The sequence below is a fragment of the Leptonychotes weddellii genome, chromosome 7, assembly GCF_054177405.1.
Source record: "Leptonychotes weddellii isolate Sample4059 chromosome 7, ASM5417740v2, whole genome shotgun sequence".
NCBI lineage: Eukaryota > Metazoa > Chordata > Mammalia > Carnivora > Phocidae > Leptonychotes > Leptonychotes weddellii.
In genome coordinates, this window is record NC_138375.1 from 124,183,856 (window position 1) to 124,201,803 (window position 17,948).

The following is a 17,948-nucleotide window of genomic DNA, read 5'->3' on the forward strand; positions in this document are numbered from 1 at the left end:
AGCAAAACAACTCAAGCAAATTTCCAGAACTGAATGTCATGTTTCCAGATTGAAAGCACCCACACTGGATGAAAACAGACATACACAACAGCAAATCTCTGTAAGATTTCAGAACACTGGCGATAAAAGAAGATCCAACAGACTCCAGAGGGTGGGCAGGGTGGGAGTGGGAAACAGCTTATACACAAAAGATCAGAAAACAGAATGGCTTTAGAATTCTCAACAGCAGCACTGGAAGCTAGAAGACAATGAGGCAATGTCTTCAGAATTTTAGAGAAAGTGATTTTCAACATATACTCACTTAAATTATTGATTAAAAATTAGGTAAAATGAAGTCTCAAAAGTATGGCTTCTATGCATCCATTTTCAGGATACTCTGTATATCCACCAAAATGAGGGCTGAATCAAGAAAGGGGAAGGCATGGGCTCTCAAGAATAGGAGGTGAAACCTGGGGAAAAGCAAAGGGAATCTTCAGAATTACCACTGTGGGCCAGGTATAAAAAGATCCAGACTAGGGGCGCCTGGGTGGCTCAGTCGTTAAGCGTCTGCCTTCAGCTCAGGTCATGATCCTGGGGTCCTGGGATCGAGCCCCACATTGGGCTCCCCGCTCAGCGGGGAGCCTGCTTCTCCCTCTCCCTCTGCTGCTCACCCTACTTGTGCTCTCTCTCTCTCTGTCAAATAAATAAATAAAATCTTAAAAAAAAAAAAAAGGTCCAGACTAGAGCAACCTCACTCCAGCAACATTTTGGGAGCTGTCTTCACAATGCTTTCTGCCATATCTTCATTTCAACCTACAAAAGTACTGCAGAATACACTACAGCAACACAGGAGAATAAGCGAAGAAAGAGGAAGGCATGAGACCCAGGACATAGGGACTAAACCCCAGGAGAAAGCTAAAGGCACTTCCAAAGCCAAAAGTAGGGGACATCCAAGAAGACAACAGGTCCAGAGAAAATAGAAGTCCCCAGGAGACTTTGCTTACAGAAAACAATCAGGTTAGATTACCTGATTGTGAGTGGTCTTGTGGGAAAATGGACTAAGAGACTATGTGAAAACATGGGAAAAATTAGCACTATATTTTAAAAAATGCACCAACCAAATGAAAAAAATCAAGGCATGTTTTACCTCAGGAAAAAAGTAGGAAGTCACTGAAAACAAGGGAAGTCTGAGAAGGGAAGTCTGTCACAACCAAGAGGAGCAGGAGGAGACAAGAAGACTAAATGTAATGTGGCATCCTGGATTGCATCTTGGAACAGAAAAAGGACATTTAAGGCAAAAGCTAAGAAATGTGAATAAACTATGGACTCTAGTTAATAACAATGTAATTAATACATTAACTCTAACAAATGTACTATACTAATGAAGATGTTAATAATGAGTTAAGGAGATGTAGAGTAGAGGGGAACTCTATATATACTATCTTCACAAGATTCCATAAATCTAATACTGTTCTAAAAAATAAAGTTTAGGGAGGTGGGAGGGGGATGGGGTAACGCTGGGGGATGGGCATTAAGGAGGGCACTTGATGTAACGAGCACTGGGTGTTACATGCAACTGATGAAATCACTAAATTCTACCCTGAAATTAATAATACACTTTATTTTAACTAACTTAAATTTAAATAAAACAAAAAAACCACAAAGCAAACAAAAAAGTTTATTTTTTAAAAAAGAAAGAAAATCATGATTAGATATACAACTTTCCTTGATGAACAGTATTTACATAGGCACAATATTGCAAGTATTAAATACTGATTTAACTGGAAATTGTTAACCTAACTACACTTGAAGTGGGGGGGTGGTATGAGGGTGTGAGGCAGACAGATGGCAGAGGAAGGGAACTAAACGTCCATTTGCCATAAAAAAGGTAAGTAGATGATGTCTAAAATTGACAACTCAAAAAATAGCAGGACATGCACTTTACTTAGAAATAAACGGTAGAAGAACAGCTAAAAATAGAGTATCTTTTCAGGAAAGAGATTGGGAAACTGGGGCCATGGGGGGCAAAGAAACAGTCTATTTTGTCATTTAGCCTTTCCAATGCTAGTTTATTTTTTTCTCACTCATGTTTATATAGAAAATTTGGTTTATACATATTTTTTGAACATTTTATTTTTAAGTAATCTCTACACCCAACGTGAGGCTTGAACATACAGCCCTGAGATCCAAGAGTCGCATGCTCTAACTGATCCAGCCAGGCACCCCACAAAGACCCTCACCCCTGCTCATGCTCTGTCTCTCACTCAAATAAATAAAATCTAAAAAAAGAAAAAATGCAACATAACACTAACAATTAATACCATTTTTGAAACTTAGGTTTCCTCCTTTGACTACTTTCTTCTTTCAGCGTATCATTGCATCTACATCTCTCAATTTGTGCCTGTCTCATTAGTCTTCTAAATTCTTATTTTGAAATCCCTTTCCCCTTGACTTTCTCTCACACCCGTCAACAATCCCTAGTTCTGAATGAATCCAACCATGTGAGGTCCTGCTTTCTCATGGCTGAAATGATACTTTCTTTGGTTGGCTTCCCTGTAAATTCATGATCTCCAGACTCATTTGAGGTTTTGTTTTTTTTTTAAGATTTTATTTATTTACTTGAGAGAGAGAGACAGCGAGAGCAGGAACACAAGCAGGGGGAGTGGGAGAGGGAGAAGCAGGCTTCCCGGCGAACAGGGAGCCTGATGCGGGATCATGACCTGAGCTGAAGGCAGACCCTTAATGACTGAGCCACCCAGGTGCCCCCTGTGTCCTGCTCTTGATGCAAATTTATCCTCTCCACAGGGAGCTTAGAAGGGGACAGCTCCCCTGGTCTAAACCTCTCCCCTCTGGTGGGGAGCCTGCTCAAAAGGGCTTTTATCCTTGAGGTCTTTGGCCCCTAAGACCCAGCTATCTCTGAAGCCCAGCTGCTTTGCATAGGAACTGCCCAAGATGGAGAGGAGCTTCCTGGTCTCATCATTCATTTTGGTTCCTGGGTCATCATGGGAGGCCCCTAGCACCAGCGTGCCCTCTGGGATTTCTTTAAGGAATTTTACTCCAGACACTTCTGTCAGCACTGTTCCTGTGGTTCCATTCACCAGGGCAATGTTCAGGCCTCTGCCCACGTTGTTCTTCACGGGACTCACGATCACAAGGTTTTCGAAGCACATGGTGGGGGCCCACGACGTTAGCAGCTCCACCGCTGATTTTAAAGGCAAAGAAGTTGTCCAGGCAGGGCTTGCTGAGGCCACACTTGGTCCTCATGACCTGGATCTCCTCGGAGTCCAAACCCAGCCAACGGGGCAGATGGAGAGTTTTCATGCTGAAGCTGATGTAGCTGCAAATAAAGATCCATGCGGCGACCAGGGCAAAGATGAGGGCCAGGAGGCGAAACACACCTGACACTCTCATCTTGTCCAGGTGAGGAGCGGCTTGGGGTCAGCATTAGCCTGGGTAAGGGGCTAGCTTCTCGCTGTCCTGCCCATGCCAAGCAGGGACTCTGGCTTCAGCGCAGCGGGGTGGGGAGGGGCAAGGGCAGTGAGGCTCTTCCAGCCCCATGTCCCTCCTGGCTGAGTCCCTGACTGTCCCCTCAGCACCTGCCGGGCTCTCCTGTCTCCCGAGTCCCCAACCGGCTCACGCTGCCAGCCCGTGGGTGCTCTGGAAGCTCCAGCTCCAGTATCTTGGGCTCCAGGACCCCCAGATTCATTCTTCTTACTCATGTTTGTTTTCTAAACACGTACCATTTCCTTGACCTGCAATCTTTTGACTTACCTGTTGATATTACCCCCTGATGGCTTAATTTCCCCGCTTCCCCAGGAAAAGAGCTTTCAGTCTTTTATTTCCCAATACAAGCAACCTTCCCTTTCTTTTCATTCGGAAGTATCTCTCCTTTTTACTGAGACTCTTTCCATCTACCGGACTTCTTAACTTCCATTTTCACCTTAGATATTAATTTTACCCAGGACTTGTCCTGGGCAAACTAATTTCATTCCATTTCTGTTTGTTCTCTGAAGCTGCTTTCACGAACAGTCATGGTTTGAAGGGACAGAGCATGTTCACATTTCCACAACGATATAATACCTAGTTCTGACTTTTCATATTTTCATGTTGGATGTCCAAAAGTACCTCAAAGACAACACGCCCCGAAGAATTTCATCTTTCCCCAAACCTACATCTCCCTCTAAGGTCTCGGTTAAGCAAAGCAGCAGTATCGGAAGTCATCAAAGCCCAAACTCCGGGCATCAACCTAGGCAACTTTCTTGTATTTTCCTGATCTCAATCCATTGCTTCAGGGCCTGACACAAAGTAGAGACTGAACAAATATTTATCGAATGAAACTTACCCACTTTTATTTCCATTTGCTTGAACGATCTCCTTTTCTACTTCCATTGAGTGGTCAGACCCTCATCATCACCTGGCTGGCTGACTGCTGACCCATCAACCACTATCACATTTTTATTCTCTGTATTTTTTCTTCATTGTTTACTACTTCCTTTGGTCTATGGGACATATTCAAAGTTCTTCACAAACTTCTTGTGGGTGGAAATAAACTTCTCTCCCTAAGCAAGTCCCACATTTCTGTCACCCTTCTTTCCTTTGTCCCTGGGCTTCTTTGAAGGTCTCTAGCTCATTTCTTGACAAGACTCATTTGTAGTGGGGATAGTTCTGAACTTTTATTGGCTGAATACAAACTGATTATAACTAGAAGCATCCGCCCCGCTCCATTTCTGACCTTCAGCCCCAGGGCTCCAAGAGCAGATCTCAAGGGTGGTGTTCTGAGAGGAAACCCCTCTGGTAAGCCCATTTATCTAGTCACGCACATACCCATTTTATTCAAGAAGCCCCAAATACTGGTGAAATAACCAAAATGCAGGTATTTCACTCAGCTGGAGATATTACTAAGATATTACTGGATACGTAATAGCTAATATTTATTAAGCACTTGCTACTGCTGAGAAATTCACATCAATTATCTTAATTCCCTTAAGGAGCACCTGAACAAGTACTATTTGTACTCTCCATTTTACAGATATGGAAACTAAGTTTTATAGAAAAATAATGAGCTCAAAGTCAATGATGTAGATTCTTGAGCCAGCGTTTAAACTGGTGGGCTACATGCATAACTATATACATCTTGTGGCTGTACCATACTAGGTTCTACGAAAACTAGCAAGGGCATAGTCATTCCTTAAGGGGCATACACACTAGTCAAAGCAGGAAGGCCAGACAACCATCAGATATAATGCAACAAAGCCATCCATTAGTACGGTCTGAAAGGCACAAGGTGTTACTAGAGTCCTTCTAGTTAGGAGTCTAAAAAGGATATATGGAAGATGTGGACTTTTTAAATGTGGTCTTAAAGTCTAAAGAATGGATAGGATTTAAACGATTGCTGGCAAAAGGGAAAAGGTTAACTCAGACAAGGTAACATCAACAACAGCACTGACCCAGGGAAGTTTGGAGCATGCTCACAAGACGGGGGCATCACGTGATTAAAGCAAAGGGTAAAGGGTAAGACCAGGACAGGCAGTAGTTTGAGACCAGATTTTGTATCATTTGGAACTTTATCTGTAGTCTGTAGGGAGGTCTACTGAGAATTTCTGTGCATGGTACCGTGGTAAGAATTCTTTAGAAAGGTAATTTTAGTAGCAGATTGTTGCAGGACTGACAGAGCAGGGGGAGTGAAAGAATGCGCATTTCGTAGGAGACTTAAGACAGTTCTGGTACCTGGTCACAAGATCCAGACTCTGGGAGAGAAATAGTAGGAAATGAGAAGGGAATACATTTCAGAAATAGAATCAACTCAAGTTGGTCTTGGCAAAATAATGGTACCTGAACAATGTAAACGACAGCATAAAAAGCTTGTTTTATGTCTCAACTTGTTTCCCAAGAGGCTGGGAAACATTTTTAACTGAAATTTAGAAACTAAGCTGTTTGAAAGCCTACTGTGATGCATGCACACAAATATTTATGTACACATACAAATCCACACACACTTACATAGTGAGAACATCTGAAATAAAGATCTAGAAAATACAAGTTAAAATCAAGAGATAGCTTGAGACTTGACTATGGAAGCAATAAGGCAATTTATTGTTTAGTTTTGTTAAATTTTGTCTGATTTTAGTTTTTATTAAACAGTTACATAGGTGTGTGTATATATATATATGTATATATATAAATTTAAAATAGAACCTTCTTTTTCTCAAAGTACTCCCTTAAAGCAGTATATCTCATTAACTGGCCTTAATAAAAAAGATAATTTTCTGTGTATTAACAGTGGGCAGCTTCACCTTAATTGGCTTTAATTACAAAGTTTCCATTTGACCCAGTTAATTTAAAAAAATACTTTGAATTATTCAATCCTTAAGGAATTTTTTAAAAAAGTTATGTGACGAGAGAAAGGAAGATGAGCATTTTTAATTTCTTCCCATATGTTAAAAGATTAGACAGCAAGCCACAGCTTTCCTGTTTTGTACAATCTCTATTCTCAGCCCCTTCTGAATTAACAGTTTGAAGAAATGAATTCTCTGTATCCCAAAGGACTTCCTAGAATTACATATGTTAATGATTAGAACAGGAATCTTGAAAAGCTTATCACACATTTTCAAGGAAGAATGTTCACAGATGGTTAACAGAAGGAAAACAGGAAAAACTGGTTCAACCATAATGATTTAAGCTCTGGATCTGCTCATCAGTGAGAGGAAGAAGTTGTACTACAGTCTTTAAGTGGCTTCTGGCAAGATAGTGCTACAATTTATTCACAGTGGATACCAAGTATCCATTATCTGCGAGGAACTAAACTACAAAGTCTTGCACCTAGATCGTACCTGCCCTTGAGAGCAACAGCTACTAGTCCCTTTTATTTCACTTCAAATTCTTCACTGGATGTGAGATGGTAAATAAACCAGCTGTTGGGAGTTAGCCTCCATCTCCACAGGCATTGTTCAACCCTGCACTGTCCAGTATTGTAGCCACTAGCCACGTGACAACTAATCACTTAAAATGTGGCTAGTGTGCATGGAGAGGTAATATAAGTGTAAAATACACAGTGGATTATCCAAGATTTAACAGGAAAAACAGAAGGTAAAATATCACAATAATCCTTGATATACCGGATCACATGTTAAAATAGTATTTTGGAGCTACTGGGTTTAAATATTTAAATTAACTTTGTTTCTTTTATTCGTTAAAATTTGGCTAAACTTACAATTACTTATGTGGCTCACATTGCATTTTTCTTGGTCTAAACTCTGAAGAACCTTATCCACAGATTACTATGACCTCTCTTCATAGCCCTGATTATAAAAAGCAGAGTAGTCAGCAAGTATTCACATTACGTAGTTCCCCTCTTCTTGCTATTCTGTCTGGCCAACCATTTACCTTCATTATTACTCGAAACCATATCCTTCACTGTGAGGGTTAGTAGTGATACTTAACAGATTCTAAATTTTGGATAAGGAAGGGGATGGTGATTCTATTCAAAGTCTTTTTTCAATACTTTGAAACAGGCACTATGTCACATGGAGAAATACACACACTTCCAGACTAATGAATAGGACATGAAAATGCCTGCACAGTTCCCAAGCCAGTGAACGGACTTTTTACATGTGTTCTCCTTCCTCCTCACTACCTTTAAAACAAGATGACTTTTGCTCGGCCTATCAGTAGTTACTATTACTGAATTTCTGCTGTCCATCCTTGACTCCTGTGAGTCATGTGACTATCCAAGCAGGGAGCTACAGCAAGGAAAGTGAAGTAGCCATCAGCCTCAGAACTAGTCATATTCATTAAGACAGAAGAATGGAAGTCTTTCTAATGCTCCTAGACATCAAGAAGCATTTTTTAAAAGAATATAGTCTTACTTCTCTATTCACCTGATTTCATTCCTTCAGAAAAACTGGATTTTGTTAAAAGGCTTCTTAAAAAACCACTCATGAAACAACTTGTACAAGAACTTGTAAAACTTTACTAGATCTGGATAATAAAATAAAAAAGTTTAAAGAAGAGCAACAAATTAAACAAGGGTATTCTGAGGCTAGTATAAATACATATGCATGTATAAAACGAGCTGGATAGTTGAAAATAGCTTGTCAAAAAATACCATTAGGAAAACATCCTTTTAGGTTTTAGAAATCCTATTTTTACACACAATTTTGTTCTAGCTTTGTTTTATTAACAGGTGATTTTGAGTAGAATCTGATTTTCTAATAGAGTAATACTGATACTGAAGTTTGGTATTTTAAGCAAACTATTTTAAAGTGGAAAGGCACTTCAGGAGTCTTATACCCTTGTCTTACAGATGAGTTTTATGTGATAAGGCCAAAGTCACATAGTTACAACGTGACAGAAGCAAGACTGAACACGTGTATGCTGACTCCAGATTCAGCTTATCCCATGTAATAGGCTTAGTACTTCTTTATCTGATTTAAGAAAAAAAAAAAATTCAGCTCTATCCAAAAGACTATGTTATCAGCACTATTAATGCCCTTGTTCTATTTACTGCAGTGAAAGTATTTCAGTAACATGAATAGATGTTAAGATTGATAGGTGGAGGTGGGCTGAGTGCTGAAGATACTAAAAAGGTTGGTAGCTATCAGAGGCTCATATAATTCACTTGATATTTCCAAAGATTCCTTTTTTAATGAAGACTGTCAAGAGGAATGAAGACTGGAACGGGGTCAGTGTCTGTTACTCTCTTCGGCTTGATCAAGAATGGGAATATTTATTATTTTATTTGGAGGTGTTGAATACTCTAATGAACATACCACAGAGGAATGGAAGATTTTGACTGGAATAACTAAGTTATTAACCTACTGTATAAACTGTATCTTTGGAAGTAACGTAACGATGGAGGTTAACAGTAAAACATCATTGTAGATTTTGCTCAGTATTAATGGGACAAGATAGCATGTGATATATATTACTATGAATTGCTCACTCCTCAAAAGTTTCTAAGTTATCTCTAACAGAAGCAACAGAAGTCCTATTTCTGCTCCAGTTTCTTCTTCTTAAGGGAGCATATATTATTTTGCATCTTCCAGCATTTTCTTTTCCTGTTCATCAAGTCTTTCTTATTAACCTATTATGTGTTAGGTACTCTTCCGAGTTCTAGGAGTCTAAAAATCAGTAATGTCTACAGTAGGCTTAAAACTTCAGCTAAAACAAGTGAAAGCAAACATATCTGAGAATACTCTGATATATTAATTGTATCCAGTAAGTGCTGGAGAGGACTCAGTTACACATAACCATATTTGACTTCTCTGGGAGGTGTAGCTGGTAAGCTTAAGAGGGGCATCTTGAAGAACACTTTAAAAAATGAAAACTGATGCCAGTCATAACTTAAACTTTTGTAAGCATCAAGGATTAGGTAACAGCCATCTGAACAAGATATGGTATCAGTAAGAAGGGTGCCAAAAACAAATTTCATTTTACTTCAAATGTGCTTTCTGTTATCCTTGGTTATTCACCAAATCATGGGGAATTTTAGCATGGTACCATTCATTATCAGTTATGACCACAGATGATCTAACCTTAAGTTTAAAATGAAAAACAGAAAAGGCAAAGAATAAATTAAATACACACAAGTCTAGGACTTTGAAGACAGAAGATGAGCAAAATCACAGGACTTGTAACAGAAGCACAAAAATACATTTTTTCCTAATTCCTAAATTGGACACTGGTAATAGGGATGAGAGTAAAACAAGTAAAGGGAAGTATTCATTCTCTCCTTTACTCGAGACAAGAGCATTTCCCAGAGTAGAATCAAAAGATAAATGTTCTTTGGTTTATGATGATTTCAGAAGAGAACTTAAACCTTCATTTAGTCATTTATAGTGAAAGAGTTCAGCTTTTTCTGGCAATTAAAAAAAATTAATGGATAACAGCATCACCTATGTATATCTAGTAACAAGAATTTCTTGTGATTAAAAATGCTTTTAAAAGATCTCTAACATGTTTACATACCCAAATAATTTGTTACTAATACTTCACAAGGAATATTGTTTTATTACTGTAATCACGAAATCATAATTTCTGTACAGGAATGTATAAGTGAACATTAATCAATGCATTGATAACTCACTCCATAAAGAGGGCAAACACACTACAGAATGTATTGTAAAGAAAAAATACTGTAAAATTTTCTGGCCTTGCAGTGCACTTTTTAGTGCAAGTATTTAAGACACAATAGTGTTCAATTCAGCAAAGTACTGCAGAATGTCATGCCACAGTCCGCTTAATTCAGAGAGGGTCAGGACATGCAGCTTGTAATAAAATGTCAGAGTATATATATATACATATATATGTATATAAAAAAACCACATGTAATTCATAAAATATAGAGTGGTTTATTTAGATGGTTTTAAATGATTTCACTGTGGAATTCAGCGTAACTGGAACAAACATCCAAGATCTTCGTAACAGAAATCTTCTTGCTAGGCAATGGCTTTGGCTTCAGGCAAGAATGCCTCCCAGTATTTTATCAGCTGCGGATCATAACCAAAGATATTCTAATTACCTTTTTGTCATTTACATGCATATATTCCGTCCAGCATATAAAATGTCTCTACGAGTAACTAATAACGATTAACATTTACTGAAGTCTAGTTCTATGAGGGATCATTTAAATTTCCCTATCTGAAGTCTGTCAATATAATTCATGTATAAATTAATTACTACTGGCTTATTTCAGTTTTTGATGGAAACGATAAAAATTTTAAAAAACCTTATAACTTAAGATTTTGTTTATGCAAAATTGTATATAGAAACAGATTGTTAATGTAAATTAAATGAGACTACCTTAAATAATAAAACTGCAACGAACCTTTCCAATATAAAGTGATAACATACCCTAATTCAGAGGATATTCACATTTTATGTTACGCTAGCCGAAAACAATGAAAAAAAGGTGGGAGAAAAAAAGTATTAGGCAAGAAAGGGACATGTGGTCTTCTTTTGAGAGTAGAAGGAATTTGCTTCAGTGTTTCTTCCATAGTCCATAGAATTAGTGAAAGTATAAAGTTACATTTAAAACAATTCATTTAAAAACAAATTCATATAAATTATTTTTTAATGAAGTATTTAAAGACTAAATATAATCTGAAGGTATAATGTCATCTCTCAATTAAAAATCAGTCTATTATATATTATATAAGTTCCTAATCCACATATTTTAAAGCTGGATAAAGAAATTCTTCTATTCAAGACATTAAATAATTTGATTACTCAAATTTATATTAAAGCATACTATTACCTTGTTATAGATTTTAATTAAAACCCATGGTCTGTACTCTAGTTAGGGAGACAAATGCCATCTGTGGCATCCCATCATCACCAACTACACACAAAATAAAACAAAAATCACAATAATACAAACCCCCCCAAACCTTAAAAAAAGGCCAGTTTTTAATTTTAAGTTCTGTTATGGAAAAGAACTTACTGAAGAATTTACTCAAACAGGTGTGATCACTAGGGAAGTAAAACTAGGAAGACAGAAAAAGGGAAACGCTGTTCAGCAAGTTTCTCCTTGCCATAATCTGGGAAAAATGTATCCCAACTGGAGTTCAGGAGCAGAGGCAAAAACGACCTGAGAATTTCCAATTTAACTACCATGTTTTCCTCTGTGCTTATCAGTTTACTCCATTTCTTACTCCTCCGTTAAGTTTAAAAATTCCTTTTTAAAAAAAATATTTTATTTATTCACTTGACAGAGAGAGAGCACAAATAGGCAGAGCCACAGGCAGAGGGAGAGGGAGAAGCAGGCTCTCGATCCCAGGACCCTGGGATCATGACCTGAGCCGAAGGCAGCCGCTCAACCGAGACACCCAGGCGCCCTAAAAACTCTTTTCACCGACATCTTTAAAATGAAAAAGTATACCAAAAAGTTCTAGAAGTTTGTTAAGTTATAAAAAAATTAGCTTACCTGTTGCTGTGTTTGTACTAATGATTCTAAGTACTTGATAATAACAGTTTTAAAATCTTTCACTCGTTCTTTCTGTGGTACAATAAAGAAGAAAGTCTATCAGTACAAAACTAAATTTGAGTTTACTACAAAATCACAGCAAAAAATGATGTCATTATACTCGCCTCAAATCTTCCCACTTCTTTTCGAATTGTTTTAGAGATCTGTTCAAAATCTCTTTCTCCTTGTTGTACTTTTGCCTCCCACTAACAGAAACAAACAAAAATGCACATATTTTTAATTCCTGTAAGGAAAATATTATAGAACTAGCTGTCACAATCACTGACTTAATGTCTGTAAACCCTGAGGAAGCTCAATAATGGCAAAGCCCAATTTAGGATCATTCAAACTTTTATTTAATTTTTCAGTACTAGAAATGCCTATCAGCTTAATTTTCATTAATATTTCACTGTCAGATATACTCAAGATTAAGATATTCTAGTACTTAATCAATTATAATCTCCACAGCTTAATTAAATACAACTAAGACAGATGAAAAGATTTTGAGTATAAAATTCACTATCAATTTAGCAGTGTTGGGGTAGTTTTATCATTTCCTTTTGATATCATTAATTATTCCATAATGTATCAACAACATTCTTTCAAGTTCAAGAATACATGTTCACCACAATTTATATGCCTATGGAAATACTTTAAGAAAACTATACGACAAACATTTAAAAACATTTTTTAATAGTAAAATGTTCGGATTTAAAAAAAAAAGTGGAATTATGGTCTACTGAAGACCTATTGGTAAACATAAAGTTCAGTACAGAAACAACAAAACATTGTGATTAGTGGCCAATGGAGTAGCTAAAATAAAATAACTGAAACTTAAAGCAATGAAATGGTATTTTCCCACCATGTAACCAAAACAGTGGTACATACTCTTCAAAGAGCAGGTACATTTACTTTTAGTAACATAAAGGTTGTCCTACCTCTTCAATTTCCTTATTGAAGCATGGCAAAAAAAGTGTATAAATTATAATAAACTTATACAAATTTACTAAAATACCATATATAGTACATATATATGGGGGATAATGTTGCTTGGAAAGCTAAATGTGGGGCAAGTCTATGCTCTAAAACTATTCTTAGATACAAAATAAGTAATTATCTGAAATCAAACTGACCATCTCAAAAGAACTGTGTAATTATTAAATTAAAGGTTAATTTAAATCTTTTCCTTGTGTGCTTCTTTATCTGTTCCATAATCATGTGGAAATAACAAAGGGCTCTGGAGATTTTAATGATGATCAAAAAGTTAAAGTAATTCTAACACAGTTCATAAAATTATGGAAAAATGGCTAGTGTTAAATGGTTCAGAAAAAAATTTATGAAAAATTATGCATATATGAATGACTCATGCAAAATCTGAGTAAAGCTGTAAGTAAAGCATTTTATATTAATCACCTCTCTTATTTCATTTTTAGCTTGCTGTATTTTATCTGGTTTATTAGCAACCATCATTTTTGCCTCAGTTTCACGTTTTTTGAGCAAAGTAAGTTGAGCATCTTCCCATTTCTGCCAGCACTTCATTCGATGGTCAAACACACCCTATAAGTGAATGACATAATGCTAGTAAGTGACAGTTAACACTGAAATACTTTCAAAATACTAGAAGTGCTGTGAAACTGAAAACAAACACACAAAAAAACAAGTATTTTACACACTATTCTCATATACTGGGATAATGAAAATAAACATGCCAATATAAAAGAAACGTCCATTTTCATTTGCTTAAAAACAAGAATTAAAAAAGGCTCCTGTGACTGGATGAAACAGAACAGCTCTGAATAAACAAAAACCACATACAAGATACATTTCACTAGCCTATTGGGTTTTATATTTGACTTATAATAGGATTTCTAACAGTTTTATGCTTTGAAGAAAGATCAATAGGAAAAAGCTGGTATCGTAACTACATTGTAAGTTTTCCTACTAAATAATATCGAAAAGCAGATTTAAGTGTTGGAAACAGGCCAGAAACTGCAAAAATAAAACGAGAAAACCCATAAGACAACAGAAAGTGAAGAAAAATATGGAAGAGATGACCAACAGCAAATAAAACAAAGTAAAGGTATAACACAATTCAAAAAAAAAAAAAAAGAAAAAGAAAAAAGGAGAGCTAGTCCTATACAAAATGAACAGAGCAAACGAGTAGGGGTGCTCGTGCGTGCATTTATGTATGTGTAAACAAACACACACAACCCACACCTATCTAGGAGGCAGGACCAAAGGAAGAACTGGACAAAAAGACCACACACACACACACACAAAACCTATCTAGGAGGCAGGACCAAATGAAGAACTGGACAAAAAGACCACACACACACACACACACCAAAACCTATCTAGGAGGCAGGACCAAAGGAAGAACTGGACAAAAAGACCATAACAGACCAAGTCAGTCAAATCCACTAGTCCTTTCAAAGAGTTTAGCAAAACAAGAGCAGGTTGATGGAAGAAATGAAGTACGAATATGAGAGTAATTAGAATTTCAGGAGAAAAGGGGATAAACAGGATAGGAGAAATTCAATAGTAATTCCTTTCCTAATTTGATGCTGGGGATACATGTGTATTATGTTAGTATTTGCTAACTGAACAAGTGAAGCAAGCGTTAATAAACTGGGTAAAGAAGCAGAAAGCACTGAACCAGAGTTATTTTCATTATTCCAAAGAACTTTTTGGATCAAGAAACAGTAAATAAATACACGTTCTTACAGGGACTTGCTGAAGAGAAAACTATGTAGATAATTTATTCTAAAAATGTAGGCTCTTGGGGCACCTGGGTGGCTCAGTCAGTTAAGCATCTGCCTTTGGCTCAGGTCATGATCCCAGGGTCCTGGGAGTGAGCCCTGCGTCAGGCTCCCTGCTCAGTGGGGGGTCTGCTTTTCCCTCTCCCTCCACCAACTCATTCTCTGTCTCTCTCGCTCACTCACTCTCTCAAAAAACAAACAAACAAAAAAACAATGTAGGCTTTGGAACAAATCAAATTTGTATTCAAATACTAGCTTTGTCACTATGAACCTGGATAAATTAATTTCTATAAGCCATAGTTTCCCCAAATATAAAAGGAAGAAAATGAGATCTATATTAGTGGATTGGAAATAAAATGAAAAATATGTAGCAGTGACTGAACCTAGCAGATGTTTAATAATTAGCAGGTACTATTATGGATGACTTCTAAACACACACATATATATTAGAGGTGATTAACTCGAGATTTCTACTAAAAGTGCAAATAATAACAACTTAGTAACATGGAAAAGAACCATAATCAGATTGCATTCATATCATATTGTGTATTTTAAAAATGTGGGCAATAGCACTGAAAACTTCAAAGCCACCAGAAACCAAAGTATTTTTTCCAAAGACTGTACATATTTCATATTCACCAGGATAAAAGATGTCCTGGGCAAACTGATAAATCAAAGCACCTTATCTATAGGTACTTAAATCCACTTTGTTAGTTTTCTTTTGTTGTTTCATATAATTTTTCTTCTCACATCACTAAGTATATCTTACTGTCCCCTTCGCTTTTCTTATAGTTATGAGACAACATTTTCCTTAAGACATTTATTATAAATTAATTTTGCCTCAGCCATATTAACTTGGGACAAAACCACAAAAATTAAATACAGCTACCATAACTAGATTCAGAAAGTCACTACCATTTAAAACAAATTCTCACCCCTCACCCCTTACACACACACACACGCACCACCAAAAAATAATTTTAAGATTTATATTCCTAGTCTTTAGGGGAAGAGGGCCATATCAGTTCCTTTTTATAAACTCCACTGTAGTAACAATTTGATTACTTAAAATATGTACCAGTACAGGGCAAAAGGTAACCAAAATGCACTCTAATTTCAATATTTGCTTAAGTTCTCAATATATATAAATTGGCTTTTTTGGTGATACACTAATTTAAACTCATTTGGTCTCTGTCCAATTTATTAACTCCTAAGATTCCAGAACCATCACATATTTATTATGACAAAGATGGAGGAGCTATAAAATAAAGGTAAAACTACTAGAAGTCAGGTTATTTCTGAAAGAAAAAAGTAATCTTAGTTCTGTAAGAAGTTAACTTTTTCTTCATTTGTTTTCCTACCCACCCCCGGAATACGCACACACACACACACACACACACACAAGAATCAAAACCATACTTTATCTAAAAATGTTACCTTAAAGATCGTAACTGTATGTCAAGATGCTAGTCTGCTCTAGTAGAACCAGTCACTCCTCTAAGAGGGACAGATTTATTACAGTGACAACCCACTATGGACCTCCATTCTCCTGCCAATTTATGTTATACATTTGTATGCAAACTAGTCTAGCTTAGACAAGGCTGCAGTTGTGGACCATTTTTCCTGGCCCATCAAGACACTGCAATTCTAATTTTAATTAATATCACTTTCCAATTCACTGAATATCTGAAAGTATATGGCTCAGCTTCCTGGAATCCTAAAAGGATGTTGATAACTTGCAGCCAAACAATGAGGCTTTTCAACAACTCCTTGGGGTACCCATCTACTGGGCTGGTTTAAAAAATATTTGATATATTTTATGAATTTAGATCCTGTGAGAATTCTTTTTAAGAGTTCTAGTGCTAAACACATTGACAACCATTATCTTCAACCCCTAGTGGTTCAGAGAAGGCCAATACATGAGAATGCATGCAACGAGTTTACTATTTAATATGTTAGGTAACAGTGCTAGCCAAAATATGGAGTCCTGGAAATGAGAGGCCATGCACTGTACAAAGAGGAAAGCAGGAGTTTCCTGGATATAAGGCCAGGCATAGGTAATATTGTAAATGGCTGAAATCTATCTTTCTTTAGGGCCCAAATTTCGACTGGTCTTAGTTCCTTCCCTGCTTTGGCTCTACATCTAATTCTCAAAGTACTCTTAGTTTCAAATTTATCATCAGAAAAGTATTTTCAGACACCTGGGTGGTGCAGTTGGTTGAGCATCCGACTCTTGGTTTCAGCTCAGGTCATGAACTCAGGGTCGTGAGATCAAGTCCTGCGTTAGGCTCTGCACACAGCGAGTAGTCTGTTTTGAGTTTCTCTCTCCCTCTTCCTCTGCCCCCGCCCCCCACTGTGCTTGGGCATGTGCTCGCTCTCTCAAATAAATAAATATTTTTTAAAAAAGTAAGTATTTTCGATATGGATAAAAACAAAGGGGTAAGTAGTATTAAAGATCTGTTAGAAATATATAAGACACACAAGAGAAAATTGGGTAAAGGACATGAAGAGTTCACATACACACAAAAAGAAATACAAATGGCTTATCTGTACAGATGCTTAAATTCACACTAACCAAAGAAATTTATTATTTTTTTTATTTTTTTAAAAAAGATTTTATTTATTTGACAGAGAGAGACACAGTGAGAGAGGGAACACAAGCAGGGGGAGTGGGAGAGGGAGAAGCAGGCTCCCTGCAGAGCAGGGAGCCCGATGCGGGACTCGATCCCAGGACCCTGGGATCATGACCTGAGCTGAAGGCAGTCGCTTAACCAACTGAGCCACCTAGGCGCCCACACATTTGTTTTTTTAGATTCCACATATAAGTGAAATCATAGGGTATTTATTTCTCTGTCAGACTTCTTCACTGAGCGTAATACACTGTGGGTCCATCCACATTGCCACAAGATCTCATCCTTCTTTATGGCTGAGTAGTATCCTATTATGTGTATGTATGTGTGTATATATACATACCTTTATACATACACCACATTTTCTTTATCCATTTATCTCTCAGTGGACACTTGGGTTGCTTCCTCACATTGGCTCTTGTAAGTAATGTTGCAGTCAACATAGGCGTGCATGTATCCCTTTGAATTAGTGTCAAACTGTTATTTTGAATACGAAAAGGGACATAAACCCATAAGATCTGATTTTTTTTTAAAGATTTTTATTTATTTATTGAGAGAGATAGTGATAGAGAGAGAGCATGAGAGGGGGAGAGTCAGAGGGAGAGGCAGACTCCCCGC

The 17,948-nt window shown here is 37.0% G+C and overlaps 1 protein-coding gene and 1 pseudogene across 3 annotated transcripts in view; both read right to left on the reverse strand.

Annotated features, from left to right (window-relative positions):
• Positions 1–1,622: 1,622 nt before the first annotated feature.
• On the reverse strand, positions 1,623–10,111 carry LOC115937801 (protein FAM3D pseudogene; annotated as a pseudogene).
• Positions 10,112–10,308: 197 nt separating this feature from the next.
• The window catches only part of SNX2 (sorting nexin 2), a 35,379-nt gene continuing 27,739 nt past the window's right edge, over positions 10,309–17,948 (reverse strand). The window contains exons 11-15 of one of the 3 annotated variants that reach the window (XM_081827182.1): positions 13,355–13,498; positions 12,067–12,147; positions 11,903–11,974; positions 11,234–11,317; positions 10,309–10,466 (exon numbers count right to left, since the gene is read on the reverse strand). In XM_081827182.1, coding sequence (XP_081683308.1) covers positions 11,276–11,317; positions 11,903–11,974; positions 12,067–12,147; positions 13,355–13,498 — 339 coding nt within the window. In that variant the 3' untranslated portion in view covers positions 10,309–10,466; positions 11,234–11,275. Of the gene's footprint in view, positions 10,467–11,233; positions 11,318–11,902; positions 11,975–12,062; positions 12,148–13,354; positions 13,499–17,948 lie in introns of all 3 variants that reach the window. The other 2 variants (XM_081827180.1, XM_081827181.1) reach the window with 2 other exon arrangements.